At 37.0% G+C, this 23,902-nt stretch overlaps 1 protein-coding gene across 1 annotated transcript in view; it reads right to left on the bottom strand.

The window, feature by feature from the left end:
* ADAMTS3 (ADAM metallopeptidase with thrombospondin type 1 motif 3) overlaps window positions 1-23,902 on the bottom strand; it is a 239,981-nt gene that overhangs the window by 103,432 nt on the left and 112,647 nt on the right. Inside the window, exon 4 of the mRNA XM_037063442.1 lies at window positions 18,372-18,528. Coding sequence (XP_036919337.1) covers window positions 18,372-18,528 — 157 coding nt within the window. The remainder of the gene's footprint in view (window positions 1-18,371; window positions 18,529-23,902) is intronic.

The raw sequence follows: 23,902 nt of genomic DNA, 5'->3' as shown, positions 1-23,902 counted from the left end.
AATAGAAGAGTGTATTCTTGTATTATTATTTATTAACGTATTCTTTTCCAAACAAACAACTCTAAATCTACTTTTGCCCACCACTGTATTTCTAAATATGTTTTCCCCAAAGGATAGCCCTATCTATCACTACTTGACCCCACCACAAATTTCTTCTTGCCTTCTTCTCATATATCCAAAAATTCTACTTCCTTATTCACACAATTCCATCATAGCATTATTTTGTACTGAAAATTTAATTTATTTGAAAATTCAAATTACACTTATAGTTTTGTCTCTGCATGCCCCTGTGATATTAGTCCTTGGGAAAGGTGCTCGCTAGGCTTACGGCACATCATCAGTTTTTCTAAGAGCAGTTCTAGAAGAGAAAAACTGATGTCAAGAGAAGAAAGAAAATTCTTTCATTAACTTCTTTGACTAAACTTTATTTATTTCTCTCTTTTTTTCACTTTTTTTCACTCTACACTATTTCAAAGGTAAAGAAGGCAGCTAACTTAATTTTATTTCTACTAGTCAAGAACTAAAAAGAAAATTCTGATGCACTTTCTCTCCAAAAGATTGTACCTAACAAACATTCTACTGCTATCCTTCATCTGTTTTATAATGGAAGGGTTATTCTGTGTCTCTTTATTCTTCCTACTGATCTGGAGTTTTAATTTTATTTATTTTAATGGCTCCTTTTTATTGTTGTTCAAGTAAGTACATTTGCCTCAATTTACCCCCACAACTCCCCCTTACCCCACCCATCCCCACCTCCCACCCTCAATCCTACCCTCTTTTGATTTGTCCATGTGTCCTTTATACGTGATCCTTGATGACCTTTCCCCCTTTTCCTCCTGTTATACCCTCCCCACTGCCCTCTGGTCACTGTCAGTTTGTTCCTTATTTCAATGTCTCTGCTTATATTTTGTTTGCTTGTTTGTTTTGTTGATTAGGTTCCACTTATAGGTAAGATCATATGGTATTTGTCTTTCACCACCTGGCTTATTTTACTCAGCATAAAGCTCTCTAGTTCCATGCATGCTGTCATGAAGGGTAGGAGCTCCTTCTTTCGTTCTGCTGCATAGTATTCCATTATGTAAATGTAGCATAGTTTTTCTGATCCACTCATTTACTTATAGGCACTCAGGTTGCTTCCAACACTTGGTTATTGCAAATTGTGCTGCTATGAACTGTTGGTGGGAATACAGATTGGTGCAGCCACTGTGTGAAACAGTATGGAACTCCCTCAGAAAACTAAAAATGGAACTGCCTTTTGACCCAGCAACCCCACTGCTGGGATTATATCCTAAGAACCCTGAAACACCAAGCCATAAGAACCCCAGTGATCTGGAGTCTTTAGATTGGAATTGGGAAATACCATGAGATAAGATTTTTATAGACTTTGAATCAGAACAATCAGAACTGGAATGAATACCCACTACTTCAGATGCAAATAAACTTTTCTCTTTGTTGTTTTATTTTTTTTCAAATATATAATATATGAATGCATAATTGCATTTTTAAACATGTACAATAAAAAACAAGCAAATGTCTTCTCTCACCATCCCAACTCCAAAATACAGTCTCATTCCCAAAAGACAACATAGTTATTTGTGTTATCACTGTCACCTATTTTGTCATTAAAAGTCAAGGGCTAGGTCATATGCTAAATCTATTTTTAGTTTTTTGACAAACTGCCATACTGTTGTCCATACTGGGTTCCATAGCGGCTGTACCAGTTTACATTCCCACCATCCGTGAAGGAGGGTTCCCTTTTCTCTGCAACCTCTCCAACCTGTCCTGTCAATAATATCCATTCTAACCGGTATAGGGCTGTATCTCATTGTAGTTTGATTTGCATTTCCCTCATAGATAGTGCAGTTGAATACCTTCTTCTGGGGATCTACCTGAAAACCTTGAAAACATTAATTCGCAAAGGTTCATGAGCCCTTATGTTCTCTGCAGCATTATTCATGGTGGATGAGACATGGAGACTACCAAAATGTCCTTTGATAAATGATTGGATAAAGAAGATGTGATACATACCAATAATGGATCACTACTCAATCATGAGAAAAGAAAAAAATACTACCATTTGTGACAATATGAATGGACTTCGAGAATATTATGCTAAGCAAAATAAGTCAGTCAGAAAAAGGTATGTGATTTCACTCATACGTGAGATATAAAACACGTATAGACTCACAGACATAGGATGGACAACATATGGTAGTTACTAGAGGGAAGGGGGTGGGAGATAGTGAAAACAGCCAAATATGTGATGACAGAAGATGATTTGCCTTTCGGTGGTGAGTACACAATGCAATACATGGGTCATGAAATGTGGAAATATTACACTTGAAACCTATGTGACCCTATTAACCAATGTCATCCCAATAAACTTAATAAAACTTTAAAAAGAGCTGAATTTTGTTACCCTCAAACATATTTTAATATATAATGATAAAATATATAATCCATTATATATAAAACATGTGTAAACAAACTCTGACCCAGGAAAATAAAAAAGATATAGATATCATTTATTTTGCAACAATAAAATAGTATATACTTAGTTTTAAAAATATACAGCCTCTGTTGGATTAATGAAATAATAATCCAGGGTAGGAATCTAGGTTAAGAACATCAACACCAAAGTTTTCCAGATGTGACTAAATAAAATTATCAGCACAAGCCATGGAATAAGTTTTGAAATCTTTTTTCTTTATTAAAGCTCAAGTTGGAAAAAAAGCTATTTCCAAACAACAGTAGTGAATTAAAAGTAAATAGTCTGAATAGTCTATTTCTGGACATAAATATTAGCTGGCTTTTTTTTCATACTGATTTTCCCACAGGAAGGAACAGATTAAAGGATGGATTACTTCAAGCACCATAAAGGTCTCTAGACTGACCCCACTCTCCGAGGAAACTCTTTCAGAGGAATAATGCTACAAAGACGAGTGAAAGGCCGAGAAACCCAGAGCTGAGCCCTTCAGAGGGCCCGCTTTCAGTCTCCATTGACTGCCCTGGCCTCTCTGAGGGAATTCAAATTCACTGCCCACTACAATACCGAATTCAAAACAGAGAGGGGGAAAAGGTGACGGGGCTGCTTTGCATCTGTTTAATTTTTTACAGAAATGTTAAGGGGGTTAATCTTCTACAAGTCCAGTCATGTGCTTTCACAAAGGGCCGAGAAAGGAGTCGCAAAGCCTGCCACAACTCAGAAGGAGGCCCTTTGTGTCTTCTCTTCTGAGCCACCTCTGACAAAGAAGCTGCCTGGGTCCCAAGGCTTTGGCTCTAGACTAAATCCTTAAGTCAGGGAAGCAACAATGATGTCACCGCCGCTGAAGATCACTGTTGGCCCAGGAAATGAAAATCTCTGCACCAAAAGCCTTATCATTTCCACGGCATAGATTTCCTAAACTTTCAAAACCATCCAGGATCTTACTTGTTGGGAGGGATGGTCATGGTCATTTTTCGGTAATCTCCTGCATTATGGAAAGAAAGCACTTTGGGATGTGTTTCCCTTTCACCAAAATATATTTTTTAAAGTTTAGCTAGTAGACTCAATTGGACTAAAGCAGTTTACTCACACATTTAAGAGGGGAAAATATTATGGTTTTTTTTATGGGCGATAGGTATGCTATTCAGCTAATGTTCTCCTATTAAAAGTCCAGTAGTTGAGAGGCAGCATACATAAGCACTATGGAAATTACAGACATTTCTCACATCTTTAGTTCCCAATACATGTATACATGAGGCTTGAAAAAAATCAAATTAAATTATCCAAAGAATATAAAACAGTTGAGGAAAATTTAGTTATTACATAACAATAAACCTTTAGGTAGTATGATTTCTTATTAGTAATAGGTATTACTAATAATACCATTACCTTACTATCACAATTCATAAACTTCGTACATAAATTTTTCCTACTTTAGGGGTAGCTTCCTTTCTCTTCAGTCATTGAATCTTGATTCAAAACCCAGGTATCCTTCAACAGCTTCGGAGCCCCTCAAACACTCCCGCATTATCTCTGAAGACATAGAATGTGTTTGCTATTCAGTCATTATAATGGTAACTGCATAATGGTTTAGTTTCAATTATATGTTTCTTTACCAACCTTTATTAAAGTATACCATATTCTGATGGGAGAGCATATATTGAGGACCCAATAAAAAATAAAAATAATGTGTCTTGTTTCAATGATACACTAGGTGTTTGTCTAAAGGTCATCACTAATAATTTCATGTTATACATTCATACTTTGTAAAGGTATAAACTATGGACACATATTCCATCTCTAATGATAAATGTTTTAGCATTTTACAAACTAGCTGAAATATGGGGCTCTGTTTCCTTTTCTGTGAGGTGGGAAATAGTAAAAACTGTTAAAAAGTAGCATATTAAACGGTTTTGTATTAAAATAAGTCACTGCAGCCCTGGCCAGTGTGGTTCAGCTGGTCAGAGTGGCGACCCTTAGACTGAAAGATCGCGTGTTTGATTCTTAGTCAGGGCACCTACCCAGGGGGTGGGTTTGACCCCCATTTGAGGGGTGCATACAAGAAAGGAACCAACCGATGTTTCTCTCTCACATCTATGTTTCTCTCTCTTCCTTTTTCTTTCTCTATAACCAATTTAAAAAATGTCCTTGGGTGAGGATAAAAAAAAGGCACTGCTTAGATTCCTGATTTCTTTAGTCTTCTAAAGACCCAGGTTGAAGATGTAATTTTAAAACTGGCTCAAGAGGTCAAATTCAAATGTTTGAGTCTGTTTTTATACAGGATATGCCTTGGCTAACTTTACTCTAAGAAATTTAAGACAGTTGGACTGTCTTCCTTTGGCTATGAAACACCTTTCATAGGAATGGCCATTTAGGTGGGGTTAGAGTGTGCATGGAAAGGGAGTTGAACAGAGAATATATGTGGTGCCGTCTTAACACAACATGTTCTTCTGTGAATCAAAATATGTTTTCTGAAATAAATACACTCTGCACCTATACCTAGAAACATACGTGTTTTCTAAGCACTGAGCACTGTGGTTTCCTATCCCCGTTACTTTTCTGCTGTACATTACGCTAAAACTGCTCTTTAAGCTTTAGCCACTGGATACGGGTACCTAAGGCAAGAAAGTGCCTTCACGACAGGTCTTATTAATTTTTCCTTTGTTATTGCCAAGAACTGCAGAAGACTAAAACAGATGACCTCCCTATTTGTACTGAAGGAGCACTGGTCACGATGCCCGTTTCACTTTCAACACCATTCTTCTAAGGACCAAAAGTCAGAAAACTCTGAAAAAAGAAGTGGACGGGCTCACTACAATGACACTGCTATTCTCTTATTTGCATAAAAATCACTTATTTTTAATCCTATAAGCAAAACAGCAGATTTTTACCTTCACAAAGAGAGTAAATTTGACTTCCTCATTTAATCATGAATAAAATCCTGTTATATTTGGGATAAAATTCTACGTTTGCAGATACTGGTTAGAAAAAAATAATAGTAAAGTACAATTAAATCTCAGAATTTAAAGAGTTCAGGGTTCTAGTGACGCAGGAGGATGATGCACTGCAGATGACAAACTACAGGGCAGTGTATGCTCACGTTATGGAGATAACATTTACTTTTTTTCTGACATGAACTCCATTTGTAAATCTGCTTTTTGTTATTTGCATTTGACATCTTATTGTTCTTAATCTGAAATTACATGTATCAAATGGGAGAGGAAAAGATTCCAATAAGAGCCCTTTCCATAACCCCATGATGGATATGGTTTCTGTAACTACAACAATGTGGAATTACAAGAATGTGGGTCACAGAAATATGGTAATTTTTTTGCAACGAGGAGGCCTTGAAAAAGGGGGACTGAGAGGCCTTGAAAAAGGCGAAGGGAAGGTATATAGACCATTGGACAGTAGGACTGCTGTGCCAAAATATAAAGCAACTCAATGTTCAGTTTCTCGAGGTCAAATAAGATTTTTCAGGAGAAAAGAGATTTGTAAGTGAGGTTGCCTGGCGAGAGAAACAATTTTCTAAATCCTCTTAGATCTCATATACTACATATCAACACCAGGCCTTGATATGGGAACATAAAGATCCTTTTAATTTGTTTGTTTTTCCTCCTGTGAGGGAAAATCCAAGCCATCATAAGTCTTAGTGATGAGGGGGGAGGAGTGAGGAAAAAGCACTTAATTAGAAGGAAAAGGCAAACTTGGCTGTTGTGATCTTGGACTTCTTGTGGGATGAGGTAGACAAACAGTAACCAGGAGACAGTGGTTCTGATTTCTTCCCAGTTCCCTTCAAGGCCACTTCTCAGAAGAGAAGGACATGAAATTAAAACATACACATCCTGGAGGACCTCCAAGGCAAAATCTTTTGTCGTGAACTATTCTCAGGACTCTGGAAGAACACCTCAAGGGCTGCTAGCTCGTTAATCACATCAGTCTGGGGGCAGCTTAGGAAGCCATGACCCCCCCTTGGTTCCTGTGTGACAAGAACAGCAATATCTGAGTTTCCTGGAGAGCCTGCGGGAGCTGCTAACCCAGGATCAACATGGTCCTACAACAAAAGCTGTGGGTAGATCACGTGGGCTGGGTGCATAGGGTTCCTAGCCAGAACTTGGGGTGGTCTGCTCACCAGTGAAAGCTGACTCGAGTCAAGTTGAGAGAGACCTGCAGTGAACGCCAGCAGGGCTAGCAGCAGCCAGGCAAACAAGGAATATCAGCCCAGTGGGACCTTCTCAGCCAGCCAAAGAAGCCCATGTACCGGTTAACATATAAAACATATGTACAAAAGCAAAACAAGATGCATTCCACATAGTAGGGTAGCTGGGCTTCCCCCCCCCCATTTTGTATTTGTTCTTTTATTTGTTTTCTCCACGAATATTTGTAAAAAGTGGCTTTGGGCTACAATGTAGCAAGTCCACTAATAAAAGGAAGGTCCATGTTCATAAATCTTACCACTTAGAATAAATTTTTGGCTTACCATTTACTTAATTTCTATTCAGAATACAAAATTTGAAGTTCATTTAAAGTATTTGAGCTGCTTTATCAAAGTTGTCAGAAGGTCACAAGAAAAGAGAAACAGAGAGGAGTGACGCTCTATGTATGCTTTGGGTTGAGGTCTGAGTTGCAATATAACTAGGAAAGATAAAAAATTCACAACAGTTGGAGTTTTATTCAGGAATACAAATCTGGGTGATTACTATAATAACTATTTTGCTCCATGCCCACTCTTCAAATCTATAAAAATAATCCTAGGGTATACCACAGATATTCACTAATAATTTCTGTACATCTGAGATGACTGGAAGTTAGAACATAAATTTAAGAGAAAGAATACTAGGTGAGTGATGGAAGGATACCCAGAGGAACTCAGATGAGATCATCCCTACAGATGCTTCTGTTGGCTTTTCAGATGTTGGGTCATTACAGATGAGAGAAGGATGTTGAAGGAGACTAAAACAACATATCTTGCCTGGCTAACTTAATTATACCCCTTTTAAACACAAATAGGGAGGTGCATTTATTGTACCTAGCAGTGATTTCCACTCAGATATTCCCCAGACTAAAAAGCTAAGCCCCGTCTCATGGAATGAGAAATAACAATATTTATTTGTAAAATTTCTATATTGGCTTTTTAAATTAAGTATATTTTATTGATTATGCTATTACAGTTGTCTCACTTTTTCCCCTTTGTATCCCTCTGCCTGGTACTCACATTCACTCCAGCAATACCACCCTTAGTTCGGGTCCATGTGTTGTACATATGAGTTCTTTGGCTTCTCCATTTCCGCTACTATTCTTGACGCCTTCCGGTCTATTTTTTACTTACCAGTTATGCTTCCCTGTACCTATTCTCCCATTCTCCCCTCCCCCTCCCTGCTGGTAACCCTCCATGTGATCTCCAGTTCTATCATTCTGTGCCTGATCTAGTTGCTTACATAGTTTTTGTTTTTTAGATTGCATTATTATTACATGTGAGTTTGTTGTCATTTTACTGTTTACGGTTTTGATCTTTTCCTTGGTTAAGTCCCTTTAACAATTCATATGACAAGGCATTGGCGATGATGAACTCCTCTAGCTTTGCCTTATCTGGAAGGCACTTTTTCCTGTCCTTCATTTCTAAATGATAGCTTTGCTGGAGGAGTACCCTTGGTCATAGGTCCTTGCTTTGCATCTCTGAATACTTCTTACTAGTCCCTTCTTGTCTGCAAGGCTTCTCTTGAGAAATCAGCTGATAGTCGCATGGGAACTCCTTTGTAGATAACTCTCTTTTTCTCTCTTGCTACTTTTTAGATTTTCTTTATTTTCTTTATGGCATTTTAATTATGATTATGTCTTGGTGTGGTCCTCTCTGGATCCAATGTCTTTGGGACTCTCTGAGCTTCCTGGACTTGGGTGTCTATTTCTGTCACCAAATTGGGGAAGGTTTCTTTCATTATTTTTTCAAATAAGTTTTTAGTTTCTTGCTCTTCCTCTTCTCCTTCTGGCACCTTCATGATTCAGATGTTGGAACATTTTAAGTTGTCCCAGAAATGCCTAAGCCTCTCCTCATTTTTTTGAATTTTTGTTTCTTCTTTCTGTTCTGGTTGAATGTTTATTTCTTCCTTTTGATCTAAATTGTTGATTTGAATCTTGGCGTTCTTCCACTCACATTTGGTTCTCAATTTATTTTTTTTATTTCACTGTGTACAGTCATCATTTCTTCCTTTATTTTGTGCCTGTACTCAAAAGTCACTGCTGTGAGCATCCTGATCACCAGTGTTTTGGACTCTGCATCTAAAAGGTTAGTTATCTCCATGTCATTTAGTTCTTTTTCTGGGGTTTTGATTTGTTCTTTCATTTGGGCCATATTTATTTGTGTCCTCTATTTGGCAGCCTCCCTGTATTTCTGTGTATTAGGCAGAGTTGCTTTGATTCCCTGTGTGAACACACCTGTTACATTGTAAGGGGCGGAGCCTTAGGTATTGGCAGGGTAGTTGCAACCCGATTCACTGCTTTGTGGCACAGTATGTGGGGGAGGGGTCAGAGAGGGAACAATGCTGTTTGCTCGATTCTTGCCCCATTTCCCACCACTTCCTCCACTTCCTGTAAGCCACTGGCACCCACCTAGCTGCTGCCCTGGTGCTGATTCCCAGAATAGGTGGTTTGGGGTATGTTCTAAGAGCCTATGGGCCCATTAAATGGACTGTCCTGAGATTGGCAGTTTTTTCCACCACCCATACCCCCACTGGATTTTACAGCTGGAGGTTATGAGGCTTTATTTCCCCAGCATTGAAACCCCAGGCAATGTGCATCAGGCCTGGGGCTGGGATTGCTTGCTCCCCAGTTGTCCCTCCTAGTTTTTATCTACTGCACATGCATGTGGGACCACCCATTCCCGTGGCCGTGGGACCACCTCTCCACACCATACTGCATCCTGTCTACCCTTCCTACCTGTGTGGATGAATGTTTCTTCTTTAAATCCTTGGTTGTCAGACTTCCATACAGTTCGATTTTAGGGCATTTCTGGTTGTTTTTTGTTTTTAGATTGGTTGTTATCCTTTCATGGTTGTGCGAGAAGGCAACGTGAGCCTACCTATGCCTCCATCTTGGCTGGAGGTTTCAGCTTTTTTAAATATATGTCACCCAAAACAGGAATGAAGAAATTTAAAAGCCAGTTTAATTTCCTAATTTCTTATTGTTAGAAGGCTGTACAGTGGCATTTTATTAGTATAGGTGTCATGGCACAAGACATAAACAGAACCTATTTTTATCATCAACTTTTCTCACCAAAAAGGCATTAGATATTGATTTTATTTTTTATTTTTGGCACATGGAGTAAGACCTGATAAAACATGAAAACGATAACTGTCAAAGTGCTGAGAGAGAGGACTGAAGGTAGAATGCAAAAGTTTTAGTACCACAGAGACGTTATTCTTCGCATTTAAAGCACACACAACAATGTGTGAAGCACACTAGAGAGAAACAAAACCTTCCTCAGGAATTTGCTAAAAAACACTTAGAATTAAAAGCTGTCCTTCAGACAAGAGTACACACAAAGGCTACATTTTTGGTATTGTTCATTGGAGCTCTGAAATGATGAACAAATATCTCAACCCAAGGGCAAATAATACATTCATGTGGGAGCATATAAGTGGTTCCCATAGCTGTGAATGATGAAAAACAAAAAATAATTTGATGTCTGATTCAGACACATCCAAGATTTCTGCCAGATACATAGTAAGGTACTGGAAAGTGATATAGGGATATGTTGTATATAATTGCTCATCTACAATAAACTTCATATTCCCACTCAAAGAAATGGATGCAAACATTCCTAAAACAAATCTTTTTCTTTTAATTTTTTAAATCCTCACCAGAGGATATGTTCATTAATTTTTAGAGATGGGGAGATGGACAGCAAAAGGGAGAGGCAGGATGGAGACAGAGAGAGAAAAACATCAATGTGAGTGAAATATCAGTCAGCTGGTTTCCATATGTGCCCTGAATGTGGGTCAAACCCATGACCTAGGTATGTGCCCCAACTGGGAACCAAACCTGCAACACTTTGGTGCACAGGATGACACTCCAACCAATTTAGCCAACCAGGAAGGGTCCTAAAACAAATCTTTCTATCATATACAAAGCCCCAATTTCAATAACTTTCATTAAGAATTTTTAAATTTAGATATGTAGAGCAAACAAATTGCAGCTGAAAATCTGAGTAAAATTTCTTGTACCTAGAAAGAATAAAACCAAATATTTAGCTTCCTTGCAGAATCCTGTATTAAAGGAGCATTTATTTTGGCCTAAGTATAGCTCTTACATTTTAATTCACAGAGCCCATAATCTAACTTCAGACAATTTTCAAATAAAAATATCATTTTATGCTACACTTATTTTTTTCCATTATTACATTTTTCTTTCATTTCACTAACTTCTACCCCATCTACCAGAAAGATGCCTCACAGGGAAACAGGAGTAAAAAGAAAGAAAAAAAGAAAGAATTGAGAGAAACACACCTGAATCTTCCATAGGCAGTCAAGGGGACCACAAGTGGGGAAATACTGTGCACAATATTGGGTTGGCCAAAAAGCCCATATGGTTTTTTCCATAAAATAAAAGACATGTTTTCCATTTTCACCAATAACTTTATTGATTTGGATATTCTGAGTATGCTGGCTATCTGCCACTATTGGCTTCTAGTAGGTGGAGGCCAGCATGCTGCTCAACATCTCCCAATGCATAAGATAGCCTCACAGGAAAGAATTAATGATTTGGCCAAAATTTCCACAGTACCCAAAAACTTCAGAAACCACTTTTGACCCATTTAATCAGCCACCCTTCTCCATCCACTGCAGAAATCTTTTTTTTGTGTTTAGGTGCTTTCTTATTTTTCTTGAAATAATAAAGAATAATATACCAAAAATGATGCTTATGTCCTTCGATCTTCAATATTAAAAAGGCTTACACAAGAATTCACCAATTTTGATAAGTTTTTTTTATTTTTTATTTTTATTTTTTATTTAATTCTTATTCAAGGACAGTTTTTTGTTTTATATTCCCTGCCCTGCCCCGCCCCCGTGTTCCCCACCTCCCTCCCATTTCTGCCCCCACCCTAATCATTGTCCATGTGTCCTTTATATTTATTCATGTGAGTCCCTCCCCTTTTCCCCTATGATTCTCTCCCCTCTCCTCTCTGGATCCTGTCAGCCTGTTCCGTATTTGAGTGTCATTGGTCATATTTTGCTTGCTTGTTTGTTTTGTTGTTTAGATTCCTGTTAAAGGTGAGATCGTATGGTATTTGTCTTTCACCGCCTGGCTTATTTCGCTCAACATAATGTTCTCCAGTTCCATCCATGATGTTGCAAAAGGTAGGAGCTCCTTCTTCCTTTCTGCAGCATAGAATTCCATTGTGTAAACGTACCATAGCTTTTTGATCCAGTCATTTACTGATGGGCATCTAGGTTGCCTCCAACTCTTGGCTATCGTGAATTGTGCTGCTATGAACATCGGGGTGCATAGGTTCTTTTGGATTGGTGTTTCAGGGTTCTTAGGATATATTCCTAATAGTGGAATTGCTGGGTCAAAAGGCACATTCAGTTTTAGTTTTCTTAGAAAGTTCCATATTGTTTTCCATAGTGGTTGTACCAGTCTGCAATCCCACCAACAGTGAACTAGAGTCCCCTTTTCCCCACAACTTCTCCAGCACTTGTTGTTTGTTTCTTTGTTTATCATAGCCATTCTGACTGGTGTAAAGTGGTATCTCATTTTAGTTTTAATTTGCATCTCTCTGATAGCTAGCGATATCGAGCATCTTTTGAATGTGTCTCTGGATCCTCTGCATGTCCTCCTTGGAGAAATGTCTGTTCAAGTCCTTTGCCCATTTTTTAATTGGGTTGCTTGTCTTCTTTGAGTGGAGTCAAGTGAGTTCTTTGTATATTTTGGAGATTAAACCTTTGTCTGAAGTATGCGCTCTGATATGACAGCTGTCACAATACGATCTAACAAAATTGTTTTAAATAAATTAAAGACAACTAAGCCCTAGTAGAGCTATGGTATGGAAAAAACTAAATGAATTTTTGGTCAACCGAATATGAAATGAAGATGATCAGGGGTGAATAACACTGATCATCATAAATAAATGTATTTAAAGTTAGTAACTGATGGGCCAGGAAGGAAAAGAAAACATTCAATGACAGAAAAATGAAGTCTACTTTACAGCAAATTGTTTTCTTTAAAATATCAACCACATTAGTTAAATGTAGTGAAACAAAAGATTACTAAACCTTCAGAAATATTTGGATACCTTACACAATGCACAGGAAGGTCTGTAGGTTGTACAAGAAGAAGAAAAAATAGTATAGGCTTTAAAAAGTGTTCAAGCAGGTACATTTGGCAAGAGCACCATCAACATGCACTTAATATTTTACTTAAAATGGGGTCTATCCCTCCTAAGCAAAATCAGTTGGCATGAATAAAAACAAACACTAAAATTACATTTTGATAATAACATCTATTTTATATTTAGAAAAAATAAATGTATTTTGATTACTAACACAATTTCTTTGTGATATGCATTTCTCCTCCATGAGTCAACTGATACATAGTTGACCCTTGAACAAACCACAGATTTGAACTGCACAGGTCACTTACTCAGATTTTTTCAATAAATATGTATAGTACCATAAATGTATTTTCCTTATGATTTTAATAATGTTTTCTTCTATGTAGCTTACTTTATTGCAAGAATAAAGAAGACATAGAACATACAAAGTATGTGCTAATCAACTGTTTATATTATCAATAAAGCTTCCAATCAACAGCAGGCTATTAGTAATGATTTGGGGGGAGTCAAAAATTATACTCAGACTTTTGACTGCATGGGAGTCGGTGCACCTAACCTCTGTGTTATTCAGGGGTCAACTGTAGTTACTTCTGAGTAGGCAATCATTTAAGAGTCAAGATCTGGATTATATTATCTGAATTAGCTTTCTACCCTAATATATATTAACTGCTTTTAATTGCACTTGAATTTCTCAGATATATTTCAAATCTTCCAGTTCTTTTTCCATTAATGGCACATCAATAATTAAATAGTAATGCATCAGTTCTGAATTCTCAATATGGTTTGTGTCTTTCCATTTCCTTATTAGAAAACAATATGTAGTTTATTTTATAAGGAAATTTCTTTTATTGAACCTACTCATGAAAGCATAGGATAGACCCAGTAAGACACTTTAATAAAAAAATTGTTATTCTCATATTTCACATCTGAAAGCTCTTTAACTATCACTCTGCTTCGAGATTACTTTATGTAATAATTCAATCTTTAATGCCCTTCATTTTTATAAAAATTATTTTAAATACCTAAATGTAGAAAACTTAACTGAAAATAAATTTTATAAATATGATCAGTATCTCCATATGAATCCTAGGGTACTAGCTTGATGAATGGCTGACCCTCAGATTATAAACTAAATTACACTGCTGTGAAATATTATAATTTAACATCTACCTAAAAGAATAGCTGCTACTTGACAGATCTCAATGATTTAGATATATCATGTTCCATGCTTCATTTCATTTAAAAAATTTGCTAAAATTAATTTCTTCTGTTTGATGTGTGTGTGTGTGTGAGTGAGAGAGAGAGAAAGAGAGCACACACATGTGTATTGCAAAGCTCATCAATGTTTCTCTTTGATCAGGGCATAGGTCATGAGAACTTGCAATTACAAAGGGTTATAGCACCTATTGACATGTCTATAGATTCAGGAAAGACTATGCCTAGGAAGTTCCTAGCATCACTAAATGCAGGAATAGTGTTCCTGTTACCCTAGTTCTTGTTTCATAGTTTCACTGCCCAGCAACCAGGAGCAACTCCCAAATCATTTCAGACTGGTACAATTTTCCCACCTGGGACAAAGGCTCCTTCACAGTGCCATGACAACCACACCAGCATCACAAACACTTGGGTTCATGCAGGAAAATGAAAATTCTGAAAGGAAGCCAGGAGATAAAGGCTTTTTCTATTCCTTGTTTCCCACTGGTAGGAAGTAATTACAAAAATTACTTTACACAAAGCTTCCAGTGAATGAATAGTTTGTAATTTGAAGGGAGAAGTCTAGGGGCCTGAGGACTAAATAAAAAACAGTAAAAGCAAATGATGTCATACAAGTACAGCCTTGCACCCCCCCCAAAAAAAAAATCTCGTAAGAGAATACATACATTGTCACTAATAAGAATAATGACATTCAGTTTGCATTCGGTAAAGTGAATAGCTTAGGGTTCTTGAGTGTAGGAGAAGCATAATTTTTATTTTATTTTTAGTTCTTGTTTTCTTAAGGACACAACATCCTCCTCCCCTATAGTGGTAGGCAGCAAACATCTTGCATGAGCTTCTAATTCTGTGCATTGTACACCTTCCGGTTCTCAATGACAGAGTTCAGAATGAGAGTGTAGAAGGCAAGCAGAGACAGTCCAAGCATCCACAGCCAAGAGCTTTCACCTGGCTCCAAAGCTAACCCTTCCCCATGTCTACCATAACATGTATGCAAGGCCATTCACTGAATCTGGGACATTATTATAAAAATATACTATGCATTTCTTCACTCATAATTACAATTTATCTTCAAACTCAGTATGGCCAAATTAACTCTGACTTGTCATCTTCCATCAAGCTTATTTGTATTTCTCATTATAAATACCCAAATTCTGGAAAGAGAACACTCTAGTCTTCCAGATTAGAAGCCCAAGTCATCCTGGATCACTCTCTTTCTCTCTCTCCAACTCTAACATCTACTCTAATGAATCAACCCATCAATTTTACTTCGATCTCAATCCAATCTTACTCTTCTCTACTTCACTCCTACTCACCTATTCAGATCATAATTATTTTTTAATTTAGAACACTTGAAACCACCTACAGACTTCAAATGAATGCAATTCTCTTGCTAAGCTGACAAAGCAAGAAATGTAGCCATGCAATGACTGTGACAACTAGCAAAATGCAGAATATTTCATTACAGGGTCCCTACTGATGAAACAGTAGGGTCAGAAGTGCCTTGCTTAGCTCAAAACCCCTCCTCATGACTTGTCACAGAAATTTATGAAGACCATGGCCCTTAAATGCTTTTCTTTCTAAATAAATCTTATGTTATGTATTTTCCTCTTATATATAACTTTTAAGGAAAAACCTCATGTGTCTCCTAAAATAACATTCCTGAACTGATCCAGAAAAAGCACTATTTTATACTATACTAGAGTTTTCACTTATAAATCAATACGCTTTTCTATTCCTAGAATCTGTTCAATTTTACATTTTAAAATGATGGAATAAGGTATAAAATATATTCTTAAATTTCAGTTGTATTTAGTCCATGTAATCAAGTCCTGTAACCTAGAAGTTAAAAAAATAAACTTACAATATGGTGCATTTAAATTCTGAGTCTGAATCTCTTTTTACCCTGGGAAGAGATTAACACCTCTACATTATTTGATATATGGTTACAATTTACGTTTCTCAAAAGGATGTAAATTGATATCACCAGTAAATCAGTTCAATCAGAACTTCATACATAAGAAAACAAAAACTGCTAAGCTCATTCTAGGGTTTAGTATGGAACATTCTAAGAGAACTGAATGTTTCTATTCTGGATCAGGTTTCAAGGCAACTGAGAGTTAACAAAGGAGCCCCTTTCTGCTTTCACCCACGAGCACTGAGAATCCTTCCAAAATGCACTACCCTCATTTGTGGAATACTTCTACTGTGAGGCAATCCTCTCTATTCCTGAGTGAAAAACTCAAAACAAATAGTCTCAGTGTCTACATTATAAGTTTATGTTGATTTTAATGCTATAAGCTTTTCTGTAATTTTAAAAATTAATGTCTCAAATCACCTTAAATTCTTTTACACTAACATATTATGACCACTAAATTATTTTCTCTAGCATTGAAAAAGATGATAGGTATTATCGATATTACCTAGGTATTATAGGTGTGGTGAGAATTTTTGTAAGAAAATTCTCACAATTTTCTTATTTCAAGAAAAAATAATCTTCTCTCCTTCCTAATTAATATGAGACTAATGGAAAGTACCAGGTGTGATATTTACAGAAACAGACACCACCAGGGGTTGAAATGGAGCAATAGGACACAGCTGCCTGAAACTAGATGGAACACACAGGAGGACAGTCGTAGAAACTATTCTGGTCTCTGGCCCTCTAATACAACCCCATAACACGTGGGCTCTGCTTTCCTAAAAGGTATTTAACTATTGCCTCAAAAGAGATATTACATGTGATTAACATATAACAATCAAAACATCAGGAAAAGCACTGCATCCTACTATCTACCCTTTGACCAGTCTTCTGACGTAAAATGACATTTTTAAATCATGAAAAAATAAGTGAGAATTAAGAGTAATGTATCCGTGTGACAAGCAATGTCTAACTATTCAACTTTAACAAAACTCCTAACATGTAAATATTTTGCACAAAGCAATACTAATAATCAATAACAAAAGCAACACCCAACATTGATTAAGTACCTGTTATTGATGAAGGCTACATTAAGCCATTTGCATATATCATTTCTAGTACTTATTGTAATTGTGCAATATATTTTAACTGTATTCACAGATAAACTCAGAAAGGTAATAATCCAAGGCACACAGACCACTTTACATTGCAGAGCGACTACTTACACCTGCCTCCTTCACTACAGTGTCCTCTCTTTCTCTTACATCAGAGTGACCCTCTAAGATGGGCACACATTTCATAGTGCTGCACCTATTAGTATAGACATTCTGTTACAAACTCTGTTACAAACCAGATATTTTTCAAAAATTTTTCAGGTCCTATTTATTTTAAGTTTATTTTAAATTTTATGAGTACATGAGAATACCATATCAGAAGAAGCTGGTGGCATTGAAAATCTAGGTAATAACTCAATCCAGAAGACAGATAATTGTTCAGCTGAGAAGATTACTTATATCTTTGGTGTCTCCCTAGGGGAAATTTCCATTATCTTTATTTAGAAAATCAGCCTGGCAATTAAATGTAGATTTTTGAGATGTGGTTTAAAAAAATACGCAGATTCCCAATTTTCCTTACTTCTCCATAAAGGAAACTTTTACACCCAATTTTATACTCAAGAATATCTCTTTAATGCCAAGTTACTTTCAGATTTCATTAAAACGAAAATAGAAAATACTCATGTGCCATAATTTAACTTGACTTTAGCAGTCCAAACTACTTTGAAATAAAATTCAACAGATGTAGTCAACTCATTGTCTCCACATGTAAAAAGTTTTAGAAAACAGACTTTCAATTAAAATAGCATACTTATTTTCAAATTTATCTATCACACTGATCTTAAAATATAACTCTTTACTATGTCAATATATCTATTTTAAATGTTTTAAAATAATATTAATAAAGCATAATTTAGATACTTCTAGAAAGCACAAATATTTTCAAATTTTAATGTAAGCTAGAGAAATTCTATTTTTAATGTGGAACTTTTAAAAGAAATCATAAATAACAGCCATATTGGGGATCCAATAATGCCCTGCAGTAAGGTAAGGACTGTAACACCTACATGCATTTTTAAAAAGGCAAGCCGTATTTCATGTTTTATAAATACTGAGGTTGGCAAAGGGAGGTTTACGGTCGTGAATACACAAAACACAAGAGTTTATTCTTGTATTATTATCTATTTATTATTGTATTATTTTCCACATGAACAACAGTAAACCTACTTTTGCCAACCCCTGTATAAGCCTTTTTTGCTTCCTCCACATTATACAAAAGCATGTTGACAATCACATTCTCTTGATTGATGAGAGGGTTGTTTTTATCATATCTTAAAACGATGGTTAGTTATAAAGCCCAGTCAAGGTGCCCACCTCTGTAGTAGAAGTCGCTGGGCATGTCTATGGGAGCCTGCTCCACTGCTGATCTCTTGTAGACAATGTGAATCCTTCCTTTTTCTTCCTCCATCTGTTTCCCTCTCTCCAAGGGTTCAATGAAATACTCATCGTCATCACTTTTTATCATGCCAGCCTAGAGAAAGAATACAATGAGTTAATTTTTTAAAGAAATATTTGTCATCTTTACCATATGAGTACCTTTTTCTAATGGTAAGATTATAATTTGTAAAAGCTGATGCTTTTTCTTTCCACTTTTGGCTACAAATTTTAAATGGTTTAAGGTATTATGAGATATCAGTAATTCACAGGAGGTATAAAGTCATATATGACAGGAATAAAAAATTCACTTAAGGTAGGATAAGAACTTTGTGTAGGGTACAAAGAAGAGAATCATACAAAGTATATATTTTGTCAGACTACAAAAGGTGTGCATTTAGATATTCTACCCGGTATTTTATCTCTAAAAGAAAACTTACGCAGCACGTGAGCTCCAGAAACATCTCTGGTTTCCCATAACAACTCATTATGGAGCTTCTGTCCATGCCTATTAATGCACTTTTTTAAAACTCATTTACATCTTCCTTCCACACCACTATGGTATGAAGTAAGTTCCATACTACACTCAGCATATAAACTTATTTCTGCTTTTATATAGCCTTTTTATGTTTCATTTAAAACTCCAAATTTCTAGTGCTATTATTTGAAAAACTCATATTTGTTCTATCTTAATCTAACCTCATGATTTTGTATATCTTGTTTTCCTTCTAAATTTTCATTCTTTCACACTGAAAAGGTTATTCTTACAATCAATTCCTTCCACCTCTCTATTTAGTGTCTTTTTCTGAGTTTCATCTTTTGTTTATTTAGGAAACACCAGGGCTATATTTAGTATGATAGCACAAGAGAAATGACTGTTTTTGTTTTAAATTTGTTCTCCATTAACTACCATGTTTATGCTATAGGCAAATAGTTACAGCTCATTTATCTGCTTTAAAGGTCATAAACTAATATGTATGTTCACTTAAATGTCAGTGTACTTATTTGAAAACAAAGTTGAACAGTGTGTTAGTATGGGACTGTAATTATTTCAAAAAATATATCAGATTGAGAAGTTAGTCATATTTTTCTTCTGAGGCTCTTATTCAATGTTTTCAAAGGTCACTGGCTTATATGGAATGCAATGGGGGAGGGGAGCTTCTTGTCCATTCTAGTTCATGTTGGTCTGATGTCTTTACCACTATGTGCCAAGCAACATGGAAATGAAAGGTAGGTACACCTTACTAAATAGCATTTGTTTTCAGTAAATATAACTCTGACTGTAGCCTTTCTATTCCATTAAAATCTGCTCCCTCCTTTTCATTCTGACTTCCACCACTATCTATATAAGCACTATCCCCTGTGTAAGTCTCACAAGGAAGTCTTTCCAGCCATGGTGTCTCCGGACGCCAGTCCTACACCCACCCAGGCACTGTGCACATGTAAACAGCCCTTGAACCTACAGGGTCATGTCTTGCAAGGAAACATCACCAGAGCCCTTTCACCATGGTTAGTCCTTACCATCTTAAAGCAACTCCTGGCCTTAACTAAAAAGAACATTGAGCTGGTGGGCATTCAATAGTACACTGATCTTCCAAACATAAATTCCAGTATTTGAAGTTGTCCTCCCATCTGGTCAATTACTTTTTCCTGTACTGTGAAATGCAGTGTTCTCACAAGTGGTATGATTGCATCTTTACCCTTCGGAGCTGCTTTTCCTATCAATGGATTCAACTCTTCTACAAATAAGTTTCCAACACTGGTTTCACACTTTCCAAATGCCATTTTTATTTTATGTGCTGGTGTCATATTCTTACATATCTTCTCACCAGTAATTTCAACATCGCTGGTTTTGCTTTTCTCAGGTATGGATGGGTTAATAATGTTCATAAAAGACATCCAAACTAAGCACAAATGCAGTAAACATATACTATGTTAACAAACAGACCAAATAAAAGGCTGAAATGTCTAGTCTCATCACTAACACTATCTGTTGGTGTCAGACAGTGTTAACTGGCTTTATCTTGGAAACAGTTCTGTTGACACACATATACTTCACATTATAAGTTGAAGTTCATTAGCATGAGGACTTCTATATTCTTCTTTATTCCATTCTTCTATGTCCCAAATCCATGTAGTCACTATGTCTTGTAGTTTCTTACATTCTTCTATTTCCACAGCCACTTTCTTAGGTACAGACCTCATCGGTGCTCATTTGGATTATAGAAATTGCCTCCTATCTTGAGACTCTCCATAGACCAGCGCCTGACTCTAGATGAACATAGCGGTCACTGAAGCATTCAGCTACTCTGAGCGATGAGCAATGAGCAATGGCTATTGGGGACACTGGAAAGTGAAGGGGTGGGCAGTGAAGATTAGCCCACATGCTTTAAAAAACATTTATCCATAAACAGGTTCTATGATGTTCCTTTGCCCATTAGACCACAGGAAGAACAAAAGTTAACACACCTAAGCCTCTCCCTTAGAAGGCAATTAACGCTTAAGCCAGTTCTATCTTAATCTGACCTCGTGATTTTGTATATCTTGTTTTCCTTTTAAATTTTTTTGAGGCAATATCATTGGAAAGGCAAAGGCTGGGTCTTGTGACCTCCAATAATTTCACGAGCAAAAAATGTGACAGACTACCCTTTTATTCACTAATTTAAACAAAGTTAATGAACTGTACTAGACACCATGGTAAATAAAAAATTCTCAAAGACCTGGTTTGCTTGCCCTCCAGTTCTAGTCAAAAAAAGAAAAGATATGCCTAAAGGTATTCAATGGAAAGTCCAGAAAGTGAGTGATGTAACACCTGAGAGTTAAATTAAGTGAGCTTTTTTTTTACCTTCGGTCTTACTATACATAGCAAATTATAAGTAGGAGCTATTGATCCTACAGCCAAAATTATTTTAAATCTACTTAAACTAAAATCTCCCTAATCTCCATCACAATGAGACTGCACTTTGGCTACTATTATTGTTCGCATTGCCTCATATTTTCATATCACACAGCAGCCAACTTTGTCTTTTCAAAATATCATTTTAGATAAACTAGGATGTGGTAACAAGTGGGCAGAATATGTATGGATGGCTCTAAACATCAGGTATTTTCTTCTTGCTCACATAAAAGTTCAAGACAGTCCTATGTAAACTGGGAGGAGGTTCTGTTCCACAGAGACATGCAGTTGTCCAGGCTGATGGTGCTCAGTACGGGCTCCCAAGTTTGCCCAGTGAGAAGAGACACAGCAGGAGGAAGCCCACATGGGAAGTTTTTATGAGCTAACCTTAGTCGTGGTATTCACTACCGCCACTTACTTTCATGGATAGGACACACAGCCAACTAGAAAGAGAGCCAGGAAATGAAATCCGGCTGCGTGCCCAGGGAGAAAAGACAAATGGATTATGATGAACAGATGGCAGTCTCACCCTCAAACAAAATTATGCCACTTTTGTCTAAATCACTTTAATTGCTTCTTACTGCTTTTTAAGAGTAAAAAGCAGTAAGCACCACCCTCCCCAGCATGCCTCTCAAGGCCTGTATCACCTGGCCCTGCCTACCAACCTCAAGTAGTGCCATTATCCCCTCTTCTCTAGGCCCCAGAATTGGAGGCCTTTGTTCAGTTTTGGTTGTTCTCAGAGGTTGTTGGGGTTGTTTGGTTGTTCTTAGATGTTCTCAAGTTCTTTATAGACTCAGGCCTTTGAAATGCAGTTGGTCTGCCTAGCAATCCCTTCTGCCACCATGCCTTATTCCCCTTAGCTAGTTTTTGTTTTCACCCTCCAGGTCTCAGCTTCAATGCTACTTCCTTAAAAATAATTTTCTGGCTCTGGCCAAGTGGCTTGGTTGGAGTGTCATCCCATGCACCAAAGGGTTGTGGGATCTGAAATACAAAAGCCCAAGACATGCTCGAGGACCGTACTCGGTTCACATAGAAGAGTCTCTGCAGGGCAGTTCCAGGAAACGCGGTTATGGAGCACTTAGATTTCCTCAACCCGCTATGCAGGAAATTCCTAAAATCTGAACTCCGGACCACGACCTACAAAGCTCTTGTCTACTTCTCTGGCTTCTCCTAATGTTTCGTACCTTGCTCACTCTGAACCAGCCACATTGGCTTTGGTCCCTCAGGTACTGCCCCCATCTACATGAATTCGCTTCCCCTTCAGACGCTCTGTTCCACCCTTTTTTTCCCTTTAAAGATATCTCCCTGATGATTGTCGGTCAACCTTTGGAGCACAATTTTCATCAAACATGGACTTTGACATATCACTGCTATTTCCCAGGGCCTGGAACAATGACTGGCTGAAAGCAGGTGCCTAATATTTTAGGGACAGTGGGAGAAGAAAGTAATGTAAAAAATGAACAAGTGAAAATAAAACTGCTTGGAAGGAAATTGAAAAGGAATGGCAAGAAAAGTGGGAGGAAAACAGAGCATCATGGGTAGCTAAGGAGGAGAGCGTTAGCAAAGTAAAAAGTAACTGCAATGAAGATGACATGAAGAATAAAGACTGTGGGAAGGAAATTAGACAAACAACAGTTTCTAATTAGAGTAATGGGGGCTGAAGAGATATTACAAAGCCTATGGAACCACACACATTTCAGATCCTAGACTATACGGAACCATCACAGTCAGAATCTTCTGCTGCTCTTCCCACCACACTATTGATTTTTCTCCCATAAGAGCTACCAAAAATGGAGTGACTTTTAGACACAACTACTAATGCATAGTCAGTGGGGGGGGATCATCAATACTAATAATTAAGTATTGAAGCCTCCTTTATCCACTAAAATATTCATTTAGGTACTTGCTCATTCAACGAGTATTTCTGGAAGCTCAAAGACCATGCACTGTCCCACCATAATATTAAGTAACTGACTCTCCTGCTCCCCGGGCCCCACAGTTTTATTTCACAGGATACATTTATTACATTCAATGATGGGGTGACTTGAAGGAATACAACCCAGTAAATATAAAACAAAAACTCTCTGCACTCTAAGTACTAGTATTATTTATAATGCTGCCAGAAATTGACAACTTTTAAATTATAACTTTAAAAAATTTAGAAATGTCATGCCTATGATTACATGTGGCTCTAAGAGACTCTATTTCAACAGACGCAATCATTTTTAATCCATCTTTAATGCTACTTAATTGGTGTATGATATCAAGACAGCATTTCATAAATTTCCCTCTATGATGCAAAGCCCTGAATATTTACCATTCTTTAACCCCATAAACCAAATAGAAAATTTTCATTGTATTTCTCAAACTATTTTCCAAAATTTAATACAGGTTAATTTTTAGAGTATGTTTAGTAGAGCATGTAACATATTATATTAAGCATGCATTATTATGCTTTAATTAAGTCTTTACACAGGCCCTTGACAGTGTTTCAGAGGGGATATGTATAAAACAATGTTCGAGGCTAGGAATCCAGATGCAGGACTCCCCTCTCACCGGGGCAACTCTTCCAGCG

The sequence above is a fragment of the Sturnira hondurensis genome, unplaced genomic scaffold, assembly GCF_014824575.4.
Source record: "Sturnira hondurensis isolate 20B ecotype Veracruz unplaced genomic scaffold, ASM1482457v3 Scaffold0014584, whole genome shotgun sequence".
In the NCBI taxonomy this organism is placed as follows: domain Eukaryota; kingdom Metazoa; phylum Chordata; class Mammalia; order Chiroptera; family Phyllostomidae; genus Sturnira; species Sturnira hondurensis.
Note: the sequence above shows the minus strand (reverse complement) of the source record. Positions and strands in the feature narration are given on the sequence as shown.